Source organism: Mustelus asterias, chromosome 6 (genome assembly GCF_964213995.1).
Source record: "Mustelus asterias chromosome 6, sMusAst1.hap1.1, whole genome shotgun sequence".
NCBI classification, from domain to species: domain Eukaryota; kingdom Metazoa; phylum Chordata; class Chondrichthyes; order Carcharhiniformes; family Triakidae; genus Mustelus; species Mustelus asterias.
Window position 1 is genome coordinate 71973054 of NC_135806.1, and position 19463 is coordinate 71992516.

Here is a 19463-nt window from a genome sequence, read left to right on the forward strand (position 1 = left end):
TCTCCCCCTTTCTAAATTTTACCTCTCTCCCACCCATTCCCTTCCCCTCCCCTCCCCCCACATCTTCATCTGTCACAGCCTATCCTCTGATTTTAGCTTCTCTGCCATTTGGCCATTCACACCCTTTATTCTCTCTATAGACTGCCATTAGCAACCTTTCCCCTGGTTTCTGTGGCAGTGACTCATCTTTCATTCCCTCACCCTGCAGTATAAATATATCCACTTTCTGTGCCTTTTAGCTTTGACAAAGGGTCATCTGGACTCAAAACGTCAGCTTTTCTCTCCTTACAGATGCTGCCAGACCAACTGAGATTTTCCAGCATTTTCTCTACCTGTCAAGGACATGATGTCAATGCAACCATGCACAACAAGCTCATGGATGGCAAAGATGTTGTTCACAAGAGAACGGTTATTCTAGAGGGAGCTGCAAAGAGACATGGTGATAGTTAATCTGGTGGCAGAGTCCACAGGGTCAGGACTAATGGGAGCAAGTTGGATATGAACATAGCTCCCAGCGAGTACAGGAAGTTCAGCCACAAAATAGGATGGGGCAGTGAGAATGGCACAGAGGTTAGTGCTGCTGCTTCACAGCTCCAGGCAGCCGGGTCACTGTCTGTGCGGAGTCTGAACGTTCTCCCTGTGTCTGCGTGGGTTTCCTCCGGATGCTCCGGTTTCCTCCCACAGCCTGAAAGACGTGCTGCTTAGGTGCATTGGCCATGTTAAATTCTCCCTCAGTGTACCCAAACAGGCGCCGGAGTGTGGCGACTAGGGGATTTTCACAGTAACTTCATTGCACTGTTGATGTTAGCCTACTTGTGACACTAATAAATAAACTTTAAAAAAAAACTTAGGTTGCTGTTAATCAGGAGGTTGCAACGAGTGAATGAAATACATAAATAGAATATCAGACTAAGTTTAGTTTATTTTATATCACTAACTCATCAAATAAAAAGAGTAATAGAGGTACACAGTCAACTCCTGGACATGGGTGATTCCATACAGACTCAATCTCCCTGTTCCAGACAGAGATTTAGAAAGTGGGAGAGAAATGCTGATCTGACTCTTCCCTGCTATCTGAAAATTAGTATAATTGAGCTCCTAAAGCTTGTGTGGAAGCTCACTGCAGCTAATTTGCACGTTTTTCTAAGTCCCGGGTAAAAACCATTCTTAGATTAAGTACACACACCACACGTTATGTTCAACCACTCTCCATTGTTTCAAGACTAATGTGAAATGCTAGCGTGCACATTTTTTAGAGCTGCTTCATTTAGTATTCCGCCTGATTGTTATAATCAACATTTTACATAGTTCTGTGCCTCCCTAACATAACCGACACCAAAATCCCTTTTAAACCAAATATATAAAAATCCAGTGTGCTTCACTGCCTTATGTTGTTCAGACAGGTTGCACGATACTTCAACATACATCCTAGTTCTCTTTTCTGGAAGTTCATCACACCCATGTAGTGCTTGTCTTTCATTTTTATTTCTATTATGTACAGTACTTTGCTTTGGTCCCTTTTGAGTTTCAGATTTGCCACTATCAAACAAGGTGAAAATTATGTAGAACACTCAACTCAAAATCTTCTCTGAATCCACGGTCCCCTTTGGCTTTGTTTCTTTATTTGCAACCTTGGTGTTATATTTGACCCCCAAGATGAGTTTCTGACACATTAACACCATCACTAAGACAATCACCTATTTCCATCTCTACAACATTGACAGCTGGTTCAGCCCTGTTTCAGCTCATGTTCATGCCCTCATTACCTCTAGACTTGGATATTCCAATGCATTTTTTGACTGGTCACCCATTCCACAAAATCTACCTTTGATTAAGCTTTTGGTCAATGAGCTCATATTTCATTATGCTTTTCAGCGTCGTATTTTGTTTTATAATTTTCCCATGAAGCAGCTTGGGGTATTTTATTGCATTATACATGTTTTATAAATACAAGCTGTTGTTTTGGTTGTCATTTAGGAAGTTTACTGTTTTCCACATGTTATTGTTTTCAAATCACAATGCACATTTGTAACAAGAACGATTTCAACCCTCTCCATCAAGGTGCCTGTGCTATTAATTACTGATCTAACATGAAAAATTAGCACACAATGGGAACAACTACCATCTACATCACCCCATCATTTGAGCAATATCTTTGAAAAATTATACAAAAGCCAATTAATAAAAACCTGTGCAACATTTTCTTAGCTCCAATTACTAACAAAAGAAAGATTGCTTTAAATCAATAGCTTTAGCTAAAATCTCTCCTCAGAAAAAAAAATACATTTTGATGTTTTCTCCCCTGGAAGAGATATATTATATTTTGCCCACCCCCCCCAAAAAAACCAAACAATATTCACTTGCAGCTAAATGGAGGGAAGCTAAGAAATGTTCCGTCTCAAACTGAGGCAATATGTAGCTGAGAATAGAGAAAATGCTGGAAAATCTCAGCAGGTCTGGCAGCACCTGTAAGGAGAGAAAAGAGCTGACATTTCGAGTCCAGACGATCCTTTGTCAAAGCTTTCATTTTCTTTTTTGGTTTCAGATTCCAGCATCCGCAGTAATTTGCTTTTATGTAGCTGAGAATGTTTTGCTACTGTGGTACTTGTGGATAAAGTTACTAAAGTTTCTGTGACAAATGCCCTACTTTTGCAACGGGATCAGGATATTGAATTTCATCATCAGCCGTGACCATAATGAATGGTGGAACAGACTCGACCGGCCAAGTGCTGCTATTGTCTATGTTTCTGTGCAATTTCCAGCTGACTGCCTTAGTGATACATATCTTAAATATTTATATTTCAGCTGTGGTTTGATGACTGTTCTGAGCTAGACATTGAGCATGTCATTTCAGTTATTCCAACCAGCTAAATAGACAGAACTCTTGCTCTCAAACTATAGAGGTCGCATCGGGGGAGCAATGTTGAGGTGGTAGTTATGACTGGCAGTAAAATCATGCTGATCAATAATACACTTGTGAAGTGAGGAAGGCCCATTTTGATGGAAAACTATGATTAATGTATTATTTTTGTTGCTACCATAAAGTTAAATCTACTAAAATGGTTTTATGCTCATGAAGATATTTTGCACCAAATAAACCAGATTGTGAGTTTAAAAATGGCAATGGTTCAGTCGAGTGCTCATCATGATTGTGATGAGTTTACACTGACTGCAATATACACAACCCGAGGTCGTGTGTCTCAGGGCCACGCCTGTGTTCAGCTGGATGCAGAAAATCTCTGCTCCTAATCAGAGAGGAGGGGGATCTCCAGAGACACGGACCCTAATAGAGTAGCTAGCACGGGTCTCAAATTACCATTTGTAGCATTTATAAAGATTCAACAACAGGCTTTAGGTGGTGGGATTTCGTTTTGCTGGAGATATAACTATTGCACGTTTGGACCGAGGTAAAGATCAGAATGCGGTCTGTACGTCACATCGAGCAGAGAAACACTTCTCGGTTCTTGCACCAAATGCTCTACAATTACACGAGTAAATCACAATGTTTTTAGTTTAATTATTGCGTTCAAGTAATAGTTGAAGAAAACCCTACAATTATGGTTGCTCGTGGTAATCCACAAGTGTTAGCAGCGCATGCAGAAAGAATGACAAGCTGACATTTGGGGCGGGGCGGATAAAAACTTGCTGCAGATCTCAGAGGATAGTTTTTCTTGTGTTGACACCAGCTCACAAGTTGACACCCAGAAATAAGTGAGCCCAGTGCAAAGCAGAAGCAGTTTAATATGTGACAGGCCGGGAGGTGGGAGTTTGTCAATCACGGGGGCAGCTGCCTCCTCAACCCCACCCAATGGAACTCAAGCTGCTTTAACACCAAGAGGAGAGGAACCAACTCTTGTGAAATTTAGCCCGACTTGTACTTCTTTTGCTGGAGAAACAGGTTTTAAAATGTATCTGGCCGGGACAGGATGATATTCAAATCTAAGAGCAGTGTATAGTGTTTAAAGGTGTGGAGTGGATTGGGTAGAGGCTCTGGACTCCCAAGTTCCAATGACAGCCTGTCAGGAGAAGCTCCGAACTCCTCAGGACAGACTTTCCAGGAACAAGATCAGAAGTCATTGACTCCATAGAAACATGTAGGGAAAAGGCACCTTACCGGGTTTGGCTGGTTTAGGCGGCGGTTTCGACATTGCTGCTGCAATTAATTTTGTATTTCTTTTTAAGTTGTAAAATTTGCTGCTGCCACAGAATATCCCAGGCGTTTGCACCGGATTGAGGAAGTCCTGGCCCAGGGCGTGCGGGGTGGAACCAGGAAGTACGGCGCAGGACGCCCCGCCCCTCAGTGTGAGCGTGATGACATCAGGGAAAACGGCCCGCCCCCTCACGGTAAACGCGATAACATCAGTGTAAATGCCCCGCCCCTCAGGGTGAGCGCGATTACATCAGGGAAAACGGCCCGCCCCCTCACGGTAAACGCGATAACATCAGTGCAAATGCCCCGCCCCTCATGTCGAGCGTGATGACGTAATGGGGAACGCCCCGTCGGGCTGGACGCGATGATGTCAAGAAGAAAGGCCCGCCCCCTCCATGTTGCTGAAGGCCCAGCTGGGAACCAGGTAATGAAGGCTGGCTTCTGGTGGAAATGATGTGGAGATGCTGGCGTTGGACTGGGGTGAACACAGTAAGAGTTTTAACAACACCAGGTTAAAGTCCAACAGGTTTATTTGGTAGCAAATACCATTAGCTTTCGGAGCACTGCTCCTAAGAACATAAGAAATAGGAGCAGGAGTAGGCCATCTAGCCCCTCGAGCCTGCCCCGCCATTCAATAAGATCATGGCTGATCTGAAGTGGATCAGTTCCACTTACCCGTCTGATCCCTATAACCCCTAATTCCCTTACCGATCAGGAATCTATCTATCCGTGATTTAAACATATTCAACGAGGTTGCCTCCACCACTTCAGTGGGCAGAGAATTCCAGAGATTCACCACCCTCTGAGAGAAGAAGTTCCTCCTCAACTCTGTCCTAAACTGACCCCCCTTTATTTTGAGGCTGTGCCCTCTAGTTCTAATTTCCTTTCTAAGTGGAAAGAATCTCTCCATCTCTACCCTATCCAGCCCCTTCATTATCTTATAGGTCTCTATAAGATCCCCCCTCAGCCTTCTAAATTCCAACGAATACAAACCCAATCTGCTCAGTCTCTCCTCATAATCAACACCCCTCATCTCTGGTATCAACCTGGTGAACCTTCTCTGCACTCCCTCCGAGGCCAATATATCCTTCCGCAAATAAGGGGACCAATATGGCACACAGTATTCCAGCTGTGGCCTCACCAATGCCCTGTACAGATGCAGCAAGACATCTCTGCTTTTATATTCTATCCCCCTTGCGATATAGGCCAACATCCCATTTGCCTTCCTTCGTCAGATGGAGTGGAAATGTGCTCTCAAACAGGGCACAGAGACACAGAAATCAAGTTACAGAATACTGATTAGAATGTGAATCCCTACAACCATTCAGCCTCTAATCTTCAGGTAAGCGTTCTCCAAGGCGGCCTTCACGACACACGACAGCGCAGAGTCACTGAGCAGAGACTGATAGCCAAGTTCCGCACACATGAGGACGACCTAAACCGGGATGTTGGATTTATGTCACATTATCAGTAACCCCCACAGCTTGCCTCCTGGACTTGCAGGCTGTCCTGTCTGGAGACAATACACATCTCTTTAACCTTTGCTTCATGCTCCCTCCACCCACATTGTCTGTATCTTTAAGATCTGGCTGGCTGTAGGGATTCGCATTCTAATCAGTATTCTGTAACTTGATTTCTGTGTCTCTGTGCCCTGTTTGAGAGCACATTTCCACTCCATCTGACGAAGGCGCAGCGCTCCGAAAGCTAATGGTGTTTGCTACCAAATAAACCTGTTGGACTTTAACCTGGTGTTGTTAAAATTCTTACTGTGTTCTGGTGGAAAGCCAACAGCCTGAATCATGGGTAATTTCCTGACTCTGAGTACTTCCAGTATTTTGTTTTTTTTAATAAAGGTTGGGATTGAAGGGTGGGCAGGACGGCTACTGTTTAGCTGCGGAGCTGCAGTGCTTCCTTCCCCAATTGCTGGCAAAGGTAAGTTTATTAATAACTGGAGATAGAGGATATTCCTTTTATTTGATTTATTATTGTCACATGTACTGAGATACAGTGAAAAGTATTGTTTTACGTACAAATATCATACATAGCTGCCCCCACTCTCACTCTTTCCCTTCTCCTGCCATATCTGCCCCCTCTGAGTTATCCCAGGCTCTTTCTCCAGCTTTCAGCTTTGTTGCTGCCGTGTCCAAGGATGAGGACAGGAAGCCCAGAGTGGGGAGGAAAATGCACTCTGCGCAGTCTATGCAGTTTATTGAATTAAAATATTACAAAATCACAGTTGAATCTGGGAGGAATGTTCAGGACACTGGACAGTGAGACGGGAGGAGGTCAGAGGACAGATGTTGCATCCCCTGCACAGGCAATGCTGTGGGGAAAGGAGGGGATGATTCAGAAAGGAATCAGGGAATCTGAAGCAAGATCCCCTTGTTCCCCGTATTGGGAGTGAGAGTTAGACCATAAGACCATAAGACATAGGAGCGGAAGTAAGGCCATTTGGCCCATCGAGTCCACTCCACCATTCAATCATGGTTGATTTCAACTCCATTAACCCGCTCTCTCCCCATAGCCCTTAATTCCTCGAGATATCAAGATTGTATCAATTTCTGTCTTGAAGACGCTCAACGTCTCGGCCTCCACAGCCCTCTGTGGCAATGATTTCCACAGACCTACCACTCTCTGGCTGAAGAAATTTCTCTTCATCTCTGTTCTAAAGTGACTCCCTTTTATTCTAAGGCTGTGCCCCCGCGTCCTAGTCTCCCCTGCTAATGGAAACAACTTCCCTACGTCCATCCTATCTAAGCCGTTCATTATCTTGTAAGTTTCTATCAGATCTCCCCTCAACCTCCTAAACTCCAATGAATATAATCCCACGATCCTCAGACGTTCATCGTATGTCAGGCCTACCATTCCTGGGATCATCCGTGTGAATCTCCGCTGGACCGGTCCAGTGCCAGTATGTCCTTCCTGAGGTGTGGGGCCCAAAATTGCTCACAGTACTCCAAATGGGGCCTAACCAGTGCTTTATAAAGCCTCAGAAGTACATCCCTGCTTTTGTATTCCAAGCCTCTTGAGATAAATGACAACATTACATTTGCTTTCTTAATTACGGACTCAACCTGCAAGTTTACCTTTAGAGAATCCTGGACTAGGACTCCCAAGTCCCTTTGCACTTTAGCATTATGAATTTTGTCACCGTTTAGAAAATAGTCCATGCCTCTATTTTTTCCAAAGTGCAAGACCTCGCACTTGCCCACGTTGAATTTCATCAGCCACTTCTTGGACCACTCTCCTAAACTGTCTAAATCTTTCTGCAGCCTCCCCACCTCCTCAATACTACCTGCCCCTCCACCTATCTTTGTATCATCGGCAAACTTGGCCAGAATGCCCCCAGTCCCGTCATCTAGATCGTTAATATATAAAGAGAACAGCTGTGGCCCCAACACTGAACCCTGCGGGACTTGTCACCGGTTGCCATTCTGAGAAAGAACCTTTTATCCCAACTTTCTGCCTTCTGTCTGACAGCCAATTGTCAATCCATGTTAGTACCTTGCCTCGAATACCATGGGCCCTTATTTTACTCAGCAGTCTCCCGTGAGGCACCTTGTCAAAGGCCTTTTGGAAGTCAAGATAGATAACATCCATTGGCTCTCCTTGGTCTAACCTATTTGTTATCTCTTCAAAGAACTCTAACAGGTTTGTCAGGCACGACCTCCCCTTACTAAATCCATGCTGACTTGTCTTAATCCGACCCTGCACTTCCAAGAATTTAGAAATCTCATCCTTAACGATGGATTCTAGAATTTTGCCAACAACTGAGGTTAGGCTAATTGGCCTATAATTTTCCATCTTTTTTCTTGTTCCCTTCTTGAACAGTGGGGTTACAACAGCGATTTTCCAATCCTCTGGGACTTTCCCTGACTCCAGTGACTTTTGAAAGATCATAACTAACGCCTCCACTATTTCTTCAGCTATCTCCTTTAGAACTCTAGGATGTAGCCCATCTGGGCCCGGAGATTTATCAATTTTCAGACCTTTTAGTTTCTCTAGCACTTTCTCCTTTGTGATGGCAACCATATTCAACTCTGCCCCCTGACTTTCCTGAATTGTTGGGATATTACTCATGTCTTCTACTGTGAAGACTGACGCAAAGTACTTATTAAGTTCCTCAGCTATTTCCTTGTCTCCCATCACTAGATTACCAGCGTCATTTTGGAGCGGCCCAATGTCTACTTTTGCCTCCCGTTTGTTTTTAATGTATTTAAAGAAACTTTTACTATCATTCCTAATGTTACTGGCTAGCCTACCTTCATATTTGATCCTCTCCTTCCTTATTTCTCTCTTTGTTATCCTCTGTTTGTTTTTATAGCCTTCCCAATCTTCTGACTTCCCACTACTCTTTGCCACATTATAGGCTCTCTCTTTTGCCTTGATGCATTCCCTGACTTCCTTTGTCAGCCATGGCTGCCTAATCCCCCCTCTGATAACCTTTCTTTTGTTTGGGATGAACCTCTGCACTGTGTCCTCAATTACTCCCAGAAACTCCTGCCATTGCTGTTCTACTGTCTTTCCCACTAGGCTCTGCTTCCAGTCGATTTTTGTCAGTTCCTCCCTCATGCGCCTGTAATTACCTTTATTTAACTGTAGAACCTTCACATCTGATTCTGCCTTCCTTCTTTCAAATTGCAGACTGAATTCTACCATATTATGATCACTGCTTCCTAAGTGTTCCCTTACTTTAAGATCTTTTATCACGTCTGGCTCATTACATAACACTGAGTCCAGAATAGCCTGTTCCCTCGTGGGCTCCATCACAAGCTGTTCCAAAAAGCCATCCTGTAAACATTCAATGAATTCCCTTTCTTTGGGTCCACTGGCAACATTATTTACCCAGTCCACCTGCATATTGAAATCCCCCATGATCACTGTGACCTTGCCTTTCTGACATGCCCTTTATATTTCGTGGTGCATTTTGTGCCCCTGTCCACTGTCAGGAGGCCTGTACATAACTCCCATTATGGTTTTTTTGCCTTTGTGGTTCCTCAACTCTACCCACACAGACTCCACATCGTCTGACCCTATGTCGTTTAGTGCTATTGATTTAATTTCATTTCTAATTAACAAGGCAACCCCGCCCCCTCTACCCACCTCTCTGTCTTTTCGATAGGTTGTGAATCCCTGGATGTTTAACTGCCAGTCCTGAACCCCCTGCAACCACGTCTCTGTGATGCCTACCACATCATACCTGCCAGTCACAATCTGGGCCACAAGCTCATCTACCTTGTTCCGGACACTGCGGGCATTTAAATATAGCACCTTTAATTCCCTATTGACCGTCCCTTTTTGTTTTCGTAGTGTGGTGGACCTTGGTTTACTGAGCCTTTCCAGACACTGTGTCATATTTTGTGAGATGGGGACTATCGTAACCTCTCCTGAGCGCTGTCTTTTCGTGATTTTTTGTAATCCTAAGCAGCTACGCTTCCCACTGATTCCTTCACCTCTTGGTTCCCTGACTTTCCCTTCCCCCCCCAATCTCTAGTTTAAAGTCCTATTGACCACCCTATTTACTCTCTTCGCCAGAACACTGATCCCAGCTCGGTCCAGGTGGAGACCATCCCAACGGTATAGGTCCCCCCTGCCCCAAAACTGATGCCAGTGTCCCATGAAAAAGAACCCCTCTTTCCCACACCACTCTTTCAGCCACGTGTTAACTTCCCTTATTCTTGCCTCCCTATGCCAATTTGCACGTGGCTCGGGCAGTAATCCGGAGATTATGACCCTTGAGGACCTGTTTTTTAATTTGAATCCTAGCTCTTTATAATCTCTAAACAGGTCCTCTTTCCTAGACTTGCCTATGTTGTTGGTACCAACATGGACCACAACAACTGGATCCTCCCCCTCCCTCTCCAGTATCCTTTCAAGCCGGTCAGAGATGTCCCGCACCCTAGCACCGGGCAGGCAACATACCATGCGGGACACTCTATCCTGCTCACAAAGGATACTATCTATCCCCCTGATAATAGAATCCCCTACAACTACAACTTGCCTATTTACTTCCTCCCCTTGAATGGCCTGCTGAACCATGGTGCCTTGGTCAGCTGACTCATCCTTCCTGCAGCCCTGTTTGCCATCCACACAGGGAGCAAGTGCCTCGTACCTGTTGGACAGGGTCAAGGGCTGAGGCTCCTGAGTTCCTGACTGCTGGTTCCCTTTACCTGCCTGACTTGCAGTCACACCCTGCTGTCCCTGGCCACTGGCAGGATTTAAACTATTTACTCTGACAGGTGTGACTGCCTCCTGAAACACAGTGTCCAGGTAAGTCTCCCCCTCCCGGATGTGCCTCAGTGTTTGAAGCTCAGACTCCAGCTCATCAACTCTGAGCCGGAGTTTTTCAAGCAGCCAACACTTACTGCAGATGTGGTCGCTGTAGCTCGCAATGGGATCTGCCAGCTCCCACATCAAGCAGCTCAAGCACATCACCTGACCAGCCATCTCTAATTAATTAATTAGTTTAATTTAAGTTTACGAGTTTAGCTGTGTTTTTTTTAAAATTTGGGGCAGATTTGCTATCAACCAATCAGATCACAGCTTCCCTCTGACATCACTTTTGAAGAAAGAAAAAGTCGAAAACAGGAAGTTACCGTTAGGTTTTTATACTCACCCAGAGACTGCTCCTCCTCCTCTGAACAGCTCCCGAAACTAGGCCTCGATCCCCGGGTTAACGTGAGTTTTTATTCTCACCCAGAGACTGCTCCTCCTCCTCCGAACAGCTCCCGAAACTAGAGTTCCCATGTTCCCTGCAGTGTAGTATTGGAGGTGGGAGTTTCTGTGTTCCCCACAGTGGTATTGGGGGTGAGAGGTCCATGCTCCCCAGTGTGGTATTGGGAGTGGCAATTCCAATGTTCCCAGCTGTATGGTATTGGGGGTGATCAGTCCCATGTTTCCCCGCAATGTGATATTTGGAGTGGGAGTTGCATGTTACCTGACTCCGCTAACCCCAGGGATTTTAAAGCAGGTTTATAGTTTATAGATCATGTTGTGGGAAAAATCCACCAGTAGTCAGACTTCGAGATTCAGAAAATACGATTTATTAAACGGAGCTCCGTGGAGAAAAGGCACTATGTTCATAGAACACCTTTTCTCAATTGTATACCGGGAGCGGTTCAATTTTATACCCTTTACACAATGGGTAGACCGGTGATTCGAAGATTATCACATTGTTTAAGTGAGTACAAGTATTTAACATTTCATGAATGGGTACATTTCCCCATGTTTACAAGAATACAAACAGGTATAGACATTTAACATTTTATGAATGGGTCTATCAATGGCTAGTTTCGTCTTGTGCGGGTGCTAATCGGTTCCCTCGCATTCATATTTCCCGCCTTCCTCTAACATTAATCTAAGCTCTTTGTTTAGGGGTTTCCTTATCTTAAAGATGTTTCGACCCTTGGCTTTGGCTTCCTGAGGTGTTTGTTTGCTATGAGTCACTGTCTGTACTTTGTAAGTGGTTTGTCTGTCAGGATTCTGGCTTGACGTTATTTCTGAACAGCGGGAGCCTGTGGCTGTTTTTCTGGCTTCTTTCCCAGTTAACCCTGTGTGTGCCAGGCAGCCATTTCAGAGTGTGCTTTCTTGTGCTGCCATTTTAAAGTGTGCCCCCCCTTGTATTTTCCCCTTACAGTCCCTCCTGTTGGTTGGATTATAGCTTGGACAATCCTCAGACCACCAATCATACATTCACATATACAGGTTCTCTTTCTTCTCTCCTTCTTTGCTTCTTTTGATGTCTTTATTTCTTCCAGTATCTTCATTTCTTCTGACGTCTTCGGGGATCTTCATTAGGGGTTCTTCTTCGATGTACACACTGGCTCCTGGCACAATTCTTGTCAACATTATTTTAAAACAGGCTTTAAGGCATCCCACAGTCAGACAACAGACAAGTATAATGACAATGAGTATAATCAACCCATGTAACAGGTACGATTCCCAGGATTCTCCCACCAGCCATGCCAGCCAACTACCTCCTCTTGTGGGTCCCTGTCTAAAGTTATCGAGTTGCGTCCTGATGTCATTGATGACTTGTGTAATATTGTAAGACTCATCTGTGACAAGGATTATGCATTTGTCGCCTATGATGGCACATACTCCCCCTTGTTGTGCTAACTGGTAGTCCACTGCGTATCGTGTCTGCTGCGCATACAATCTTAACTCAGCCATTTCTTGGTTGACAGCCTCCAATGCTTTTGAAGTGCTGTTTCCCAGGATTGTTAGCCCACAAACAATATGGTTTCTTTTCTTAGCTCCAATTACCCCGGCTGACCCTCCTAGAGATAAAGTTCCGAGGAACCCATACCCCAGTGAGGATCCCAATGTACTCGGGGTTTCCCAGTTAGCGCAGAATTCCCTGCTAATAGCCCGGGTCACTATTCTCCTCCGAATGTACCCCTTCTGAGGGCATGGAACAGTCAGTGGCCCGATTGTTCCTACCGCAAAACGGTTTGGGAGGTTTGGAGTTTCTGTCATGTAGGTACCATTGAAGAGGAATACATACCCCTTCTTAGCCCGGTAGCATTTAGTGTCCCGATTGTGAGTTTGCTCATACTGCCAATTGTTCAGTTCACTTAGCTTCCCGTTTGATCCCACCACCTGGTAAGTATCAAAGGGGTATGTCCATTTGGCTGAGCTTACGTGAGTCCCATTACATTGCCCGCAAATAAGCTGTCTTCCCGCGGTTATATTTAAACATTTTCGTTCGTCACAAATACAAATAATCCGTCCCTTGTTGATCCGACAATGTTGACGGACACACTGTGTCTGTACACAAGAATCATTCTTAGGGACTAAGGCATAGGCACATCCCCACCCCTGCCCCGTGAAACAAAGCGGATAGCTTGCAGTGTCTGGGCAAGCTTTTCCTCCCTCCTGTTGGGACCCCTCGCATGTAGGATTTGTGGGGTTTACAAGTCCCACACATCTCCCCTGTAAACCTCTTTTATATTTGCCAATTTGTCCCTTACAGGGTGTCTCTGATGTATCTACAGTATATAAGTCATGAGGGGTCCACCCAGGGGTGGCTACAAATAGGGCTTCTACAGATTGTGTTAATGGGTAACATACAGCTCGATTCCCATGTAAATGTATGTGGGCTTTGTAAAACAAGTTGTCTTCTAGCCCAGTCAGATTTACGGTTACCACAACACAAAATAATACAATTACATACGCGATTACATACATTTTCGCAACAGTTGTAACTTAATATTACACTTTTAATCTTTTACAGTTTATCTCGTTTATTAACCCGCGCACGCCGGCACTTGCTTGCAGTCTTTTGCCTGTGTTGAGGAAAGCAGTTCTGTTAGTTCATTGATTTAGCTACTTATCTCCCTTGTATAATTTCAGCTGCGTCCAGTGCTTCCAGACACCTTTCCCTCTTATGTCTATGCAGGCACAGGTATCCCCACTAATTATAATTTCATATGGCCCATTCCACTTTGGTGCAAACCCTGGTTTGTCGGGTAGTGTTTTCACTAGGACGCGACTTCCCACTGTTGGGACGTCAGGGAGCATTTCCAGCTCCCTCTCTGCGTCTTTTATTTCCTGATTGTCTTTTACCAATTTGCGCATCCCTTTTAGCTGGGTGCTCAGGTCCAGAACGTATCTCTTGATTTTATCTTTTAGTGGACCGACATCGGTCCCACCTGTTATGATGCTTTCTGGTAACTGCATCGCCCGTCCTGTCATTAGTTCATAAGGGGTTAATCCGGTGGTCCGGTTCGTGGTCGCCCTTAATTTCATTAGTATGGTGGGCAATACCTCTGTCCACCTTCTTCCTGATGTCTGCATGGCCTTAGCAAGTGCATTTTTTAGTGTTCTGTTCATACGTTCTACCATTCCAGAGCTCTGCGGGTGGTAGGGGATGTGAAATTTTTGTTTTATCCCCATTAATTGGCACACTGTTTTTATTACCTTTCCAGTGAAGTGCGTTCCCTGGTCCGAATCAATTTGTAGGGGTACCCCCCATCTTGGGATTACCTCTTCTGCCAATATTCTGGCCACTGTGGTAGCAGTGCAGTTTGAAGTTGGGAATGCTTCCACCCACCGGGTGAACTGGTCTATGATGACCAGACAGTAAGTTTTGCCATGGGACTGTGGCAGTGGTCCTGTAAAATCCAGTTGTAGATGTTCCCAGGGTCCCTTGGGTCTCGGCTGGTGTCCCATTTTAATTTTTATGGGTCTGCCAGGGTTGTGTTGCGCGCACGTCACGCATCGGTGACAGTGTCGGGCAATATCCTTTCCCATTCCCTTCCACCACCACTCCTTTCCGATATTAGTGATCATGGCCTCTCTACCCACATGTGAGAGTCCATGATGTAATCCCAATAGGGTGTTTTGTATGCACTCTGGTGCTATTACCTTATCTTCTCGTCTCCAAATGTTATCTGTCCCCTTGACTGCTCCCTGCGCTTCCCACTTCTCCTTTTCTTCCTTTGGGGTATCCTCATGTAAACCCTGAATGTCTACTTCGGCTTCTGTTGGTTCTATTGTTGCTATGGGTAATTCATCAATCGTTTCCTGCTCTAGGGCTATCTGTGCTGCCCTATCTGCGGTTTGGTTTCCTTTGAAATTTAGCCAGTCTGGGCTATCTCTTCCGGGTTCCTTCTGGTGCGCTTTAATTTTTATTACTGTGGCTTCTCTAGGTCTCTCGCTAGCTCTCAATAATGCCTCAATTCTCTGCTGGTGCTTGATAGGGGTTCCCCCTGTCGTTATGAACCCCCTCCTTCCCCAAGCTGTCATATAATCATGTATGACTCCGAAGGCATAGCGGCTGTCTGAATAAATGTTTACCGCCTTACCCTCGGATAACTCAAGTGCCTGGGTGAGCGCCACCAGTTCTGCCACTTGTGCAGACAAGCTTCCGTCAATTCTTCCTGACCTCACTGTTTCTAGCTTACTATTTACGACTGCCCATCCTGTTCGGGGTGATCCTTCCACATATTTACGTGACCCATCCACAAAGAGGGTCTCTTCCGCTGTTACCAGGGGCATGTCCTTTATCCTTCCTTCTCCTTCTCCTGCATCCACATCCCCACAATTGTGGGGTTCTCCTCCATCTAAGATTCCTTCTGCTGGGTTATTTCCCGTATCCCTTATTATTGTTACGGACTTACTGGGAGGTAGGAGGACAGCTTCCCATTTAGCCCTTCTCATGTTGGAGACTGACTTTAGTTTTCCTGTGTTTAACATTTCCACCAAGGTGTGTTTGGTGTGGAGGATTATGTTCCCTGTCATGATTACTGGCTCGCTAACCTTTACAGCCCATGCGGCGCAATCCAAGGCGGCTATGCACCTTGGCAGTCCAGTGACTACCGGCCCCTCTGCGGTGGAATAATACCCTATGGGTCTCCTTCTGTCGCCATGGTCCTGTGTCACTATTGCGGAATAGAACCCTTCCTCATTATTACAATAAATGTGGAAGTCTTTGTTAAGATCGGGTAAGCCTAGTCCGGGGGCTGATATTAGTTCTGTTTTTAATTTAGTGTAAGCTTCTTCTTGCTCGGGTCCCCACTCTACGGGGTCTAAAGCTGGCTTCCCCCCTTTGACGAGTCTTTGTATGGGTTCTGCGAGTTTTGTGAACCCTGGGATGAAACTCCGACTGTAGTTGAATAGTCCTAGCACCTTTCTAACCCCTCTTATATTAACCGGCCGCGGCATCTGTTGTATTGCCTCTTTCCTGTCCGCCGGCATTTCTTTAAGTCCTTGGGATATAAGGTGCCCTAGGTATAGGACCTGTGACTTCCCGATCTGCGCCTTTTTGGGGCTGATTTCTAACCCTGCGGCTTTTAATTCACTCAGTACTAGGTATAGGGCTTCTTGATGTCCTGACTTGGACTCTGAAGCTATTAGGATGTCGTCTACATATTGTAAGGTCGTGTTACCCTCTGGCAGTTCCACCCTATTTAGGATGTCACTCATCACTCGATGGAATATAGCGGGGCTGTTGTGGAATCCCTGTGGTAAACGGGTCCAGGTATACTGCTTGTCCCCTACTGTAAATGCAAATTTGTCTTGGGATTCAGGATCCAAGGGTAAGGACCAGAATCCATTGGCTATGTCCAGTACTGTAAATATTTTATGCTCCTGTGACAGTCCATTCAGGATTGTCGAAGGGCTTGCTACAATGGGGTGCAGTTTGGACGTGACTTTATTAAGTCCAGTGTAATCTATCATGAGCCTATAGCTCCCGTCAGGTTTACTCACTGGCCATGTTGGGGAGTTAGTGGTGCTCGTGGCTTCTCTCAGGATCCCCTTTTTCACTAACCCTTTCACAATCTCTACTACAGCTTTCTCTGCTTCTGGTTTAATTGGGTACTGCCTGTGTGGCTTATGCTCTGGTCCTGGTACCTTTATTGGGTCCGTTTTGGTTAACCCGGTATCTAACTTCGTCTCAGCCCATACTCCGGGAACGGAAGCACAAATGGCTCCGAACCCTCCTGTCTCTAACTCCCATTTTCTGGTGGTGACTGTGGCCACCTTAATGGTCTCGAGGTGGCTTGTGAGTTTCCCTATTTTAATTTTTCGACCGTCCTGTCTTGGCCAAATCAATTCTCCCTTCCCACAATCTATCAAGATCTCATATTCTTTCATTAAATCATTCCCCATTATGGTTCCCTCGTTATTTCTGCACACATAGAACTTCATTGGGATATATAGATTGTTTATTTCTACTAACGTGGTCTCGCTAAGGTAGGCGGGAGTTTTGTTCCCTCCTATCCCGGTCAGATAAATCACTTTATTCGTAGTGGGTAAGGGTAGGTCGGTAACGGATATGGATGCCCCTGTGTCCACTAGCATCTCGCATTGTCTGCCCCCTACCAGTGCTGACACATAAATCCTTCCCTCCTTTTTACCCTTGTGGACGGGGGCTGCAGACCGTCAATCTTGCTGACCCTGGGTGTCCTTTTGTTCCTGGGGTTCAGCTGGGGACGTGGATTGGGCTGGGGGTCTCCCATGCTTATGCCAACATACGGCTTCCGTATGTCCGTGTCTTTTACAGTGGCTGCAATGCTTACCACTGTTCCTAGTTTTGCTCTTTCTCCGTGGAGTCCCGCAATCCCTCGCAAAGTGCCCCTGTCGTCCACAATTGTGGCAGATCAATCTGGGTTTTGTTTCACTCTCGTTACTGTAGGCTGCTACCCTTTCTAACCTTGCTCTTGCCTGTGGTTTCTCTTCCGCTGGGACGCCGCCAGCCCACTCCACCAGCTCATCGTAATTTTGGGACATGATCACTCCCATTTTTAGGATGATCTGGTGGGCACTAGAGAGTCCATCCTTAAAAGCTTGGATGAATGCTCGATCTCCTCGCCCTGGGTCCACTTGTCCTGAGCACTCTTGGTATATTCGGAACAATCGTTCCCCGTACTCAGAGGCTCCTTCCCCTTTAAGCTGCTTTGTGGTGGTGATTCTGCTCCAGTTAGTGGGGGCATTCCCTAAGACCCTCTGAATTTCTTCCTTAAACCGTAAGAAGGGTGGTTGTTGGGTATCTATTTCTGCTGTTAGGGGGATTACATGTGTCCACCGTCCCCCACTATAATCCTGCGCTATAGGGGAAGCGGGTCCACCTACTACCTGTCTCCATTTATCCGCTGGACAGGCTGCCCTGACCAGTTGGTGTATGTCTCTTAGGTGTAATTGATGTCCTACCCAGATTGTGTCTAATTCCTCCCAAAATGTGGTGTTCGCGCTTCTGGTTTGTAATTTGCCCAGGGAAGCCATTATCTGCTGTCTTTCCCCTGGGGTAAAGGGTTTATAATTTGCCTTGGGTCGCGCTGCGGTCCCCCCTCTAGTTATGGGCGCTAAGTTATGTTCCAGCTGTTCCCACTCTCCTGAGGGTGCCGTTGGCCCTTGCTGGGTAGACTCATAAGAGGGCAGAGGATCAGTTTCTCCTCCCTCTTACCTTTCTAAAATCTGATTTCGTTTTTCCAATTCCCTCACTTGGGATTCTAGTTCTTTAATTCTTTCTTTGTCCTCTTTCCATTTCCTTGTAGATGCAATTGTTTGCTCAATTAGACCTGCTAACTGATGTGTTCACATTATTCCTATTTTCTTTGTTCTATCTCTTTTCACTTTATCTATCCATTTTCTCTGCTGCTCTAAGGTTTGAGAAGTATCCCAGCCATCCTTTTGCATTCTCTTTATTAACTCCTTCCTGTCTGTCATGTAGATTTCAGTCAGGGAACCTGCAGATCCCCTTTTAACTTCACTATCTGCCATTTCGCAGATTTCACTAACCCCGGCCACGATTATTCTTTAGTAAAGTGTGCTAACTACCGTAGGGACTTCACTACCCCCGGCCACTATTACTACTCTTAGCAAAGTGTGTTAACTACCGTAGGGACTTCACTACCCCCGGCCACTATTGCTATTCTCACACCGTGTTTTACTGCCGTTAAAGGGTTTTAAGTTATACTCACGGCTTCCACGATTACCACTTCGGCAATGTGCTTCTCCACCGGATTTCGGTTTAGGTCAGAGTTGATCAAACTCCTGTTCCGCCCCGCTTTTCACCACATTGACAGTACAGTTTCCAACTTTTCAATAACTTTCATGCAATCAGCTGGCACCTCTGCGTCTGTTCGCCACTACAGAGGGTGATGTTAAACCGACTTCTGCCCTTTTGTGCTTCACAATCCTTTAGTGCCCTTGGTGTCTCTCACTCACTTCAATTCCTGACCTTCACGTGGCAGATTTCTGCTCTTAATAGCCAGTCTAAGGCAGAGGTTTTGAGACAGGCACTACCTTGTCCTTTTGTTGATCAGCACAAATCACAGTAATTCTTATTCCTATCAGCAGTTAGTACTTATCACTATAACAAATATTATCACAAATAAACAGTACAAATGTTTCCCCCTTATGAACCGTATTTTCTGATCCAGTCTGACTGTCACAGATTCCACGATCTCTACCCCGGTTGCGACCGTGGCCAATCGATCTCACCAGTAATAGGATCCTGCCGACTACGCCAATTGTTGTGGGAAAAATCCACCAGTAGTCAGACTTCGAGATTCAGAAAATACGATTTATTAAACGGAGCTCCGTGGAGAAAAGGCACTATGTTCATAGAACACCTTTTCTCAATTGTATACCGGGAGCGGTTCAATTTTATACCCTTTACACAATGGGTAGACCGGTGATTCGAAGATTATCACATTGTTTAAGTGAGTACAAGTATTTAACATTTCATGAATGGGTACATTTCCCCATGTTTACAAGAATACAAACAGGTACAGACATTTAACATTTTATGAATGGGTCTATCAATGGCTAGTTTCATCTTGTGCGGGTGCTAATCGGTTCCCTC

General features: G+C 45.4%; 2 protein-coding genes across 16 annotated transcripts in view; one reads left to right on the forward strand and one right to left on the reverse strand.

The window, feature by feature from the left end:
- ostf1 (osteoclast stimulating factor 1) overlaps positions 1 to 4244 on the reverse strand; it is a 76460-nt gene extending 72216 nt beyond the window's left edge. For all 4 annotated transcript variants that reach the window (XR_013498177.1, XR_013498176.1, XR_013498175.1 and 1 more), the window contains exon 1: positions 4115 to 4244. Coding sequence is in view for 1 of the 4 variants with exons in the window: in XM_078214538.1 (XP_078070664.1) it covers positions 4115 to 4148 (34 nt within the window). In the remaining 3 variants the exon portion in view is untranslated. The remainder of the gene's footprint in view (positions 1 to 4114) is intronic.
- Positions 3720 to 19463, forward strand: part of LOC144494929 (nicotinamide riboside kinase 1-like) — a 33445-nt gene continuing 17701 nt past the window's right edge. For 3 of the 12 annotated variants that reach the window (XM_078214544.1, XM_078214550.1, XM_078214549.1), the window contains exon 1: positions 4434 to 4574. The gene's annotated coding sequence lies outside the window, so the exon portion shown is untranslated. Of the gene's footprint in view, positions 4575 to 6008; positions 6083 to 10750; positions 10829 to 19463 lie in introns of those variants that run through there. The other 9 variants (XM_078214539.1, XM_078214545.1, XM_078214542.1 and 6 more) reach the window with 6 other exon arrangements.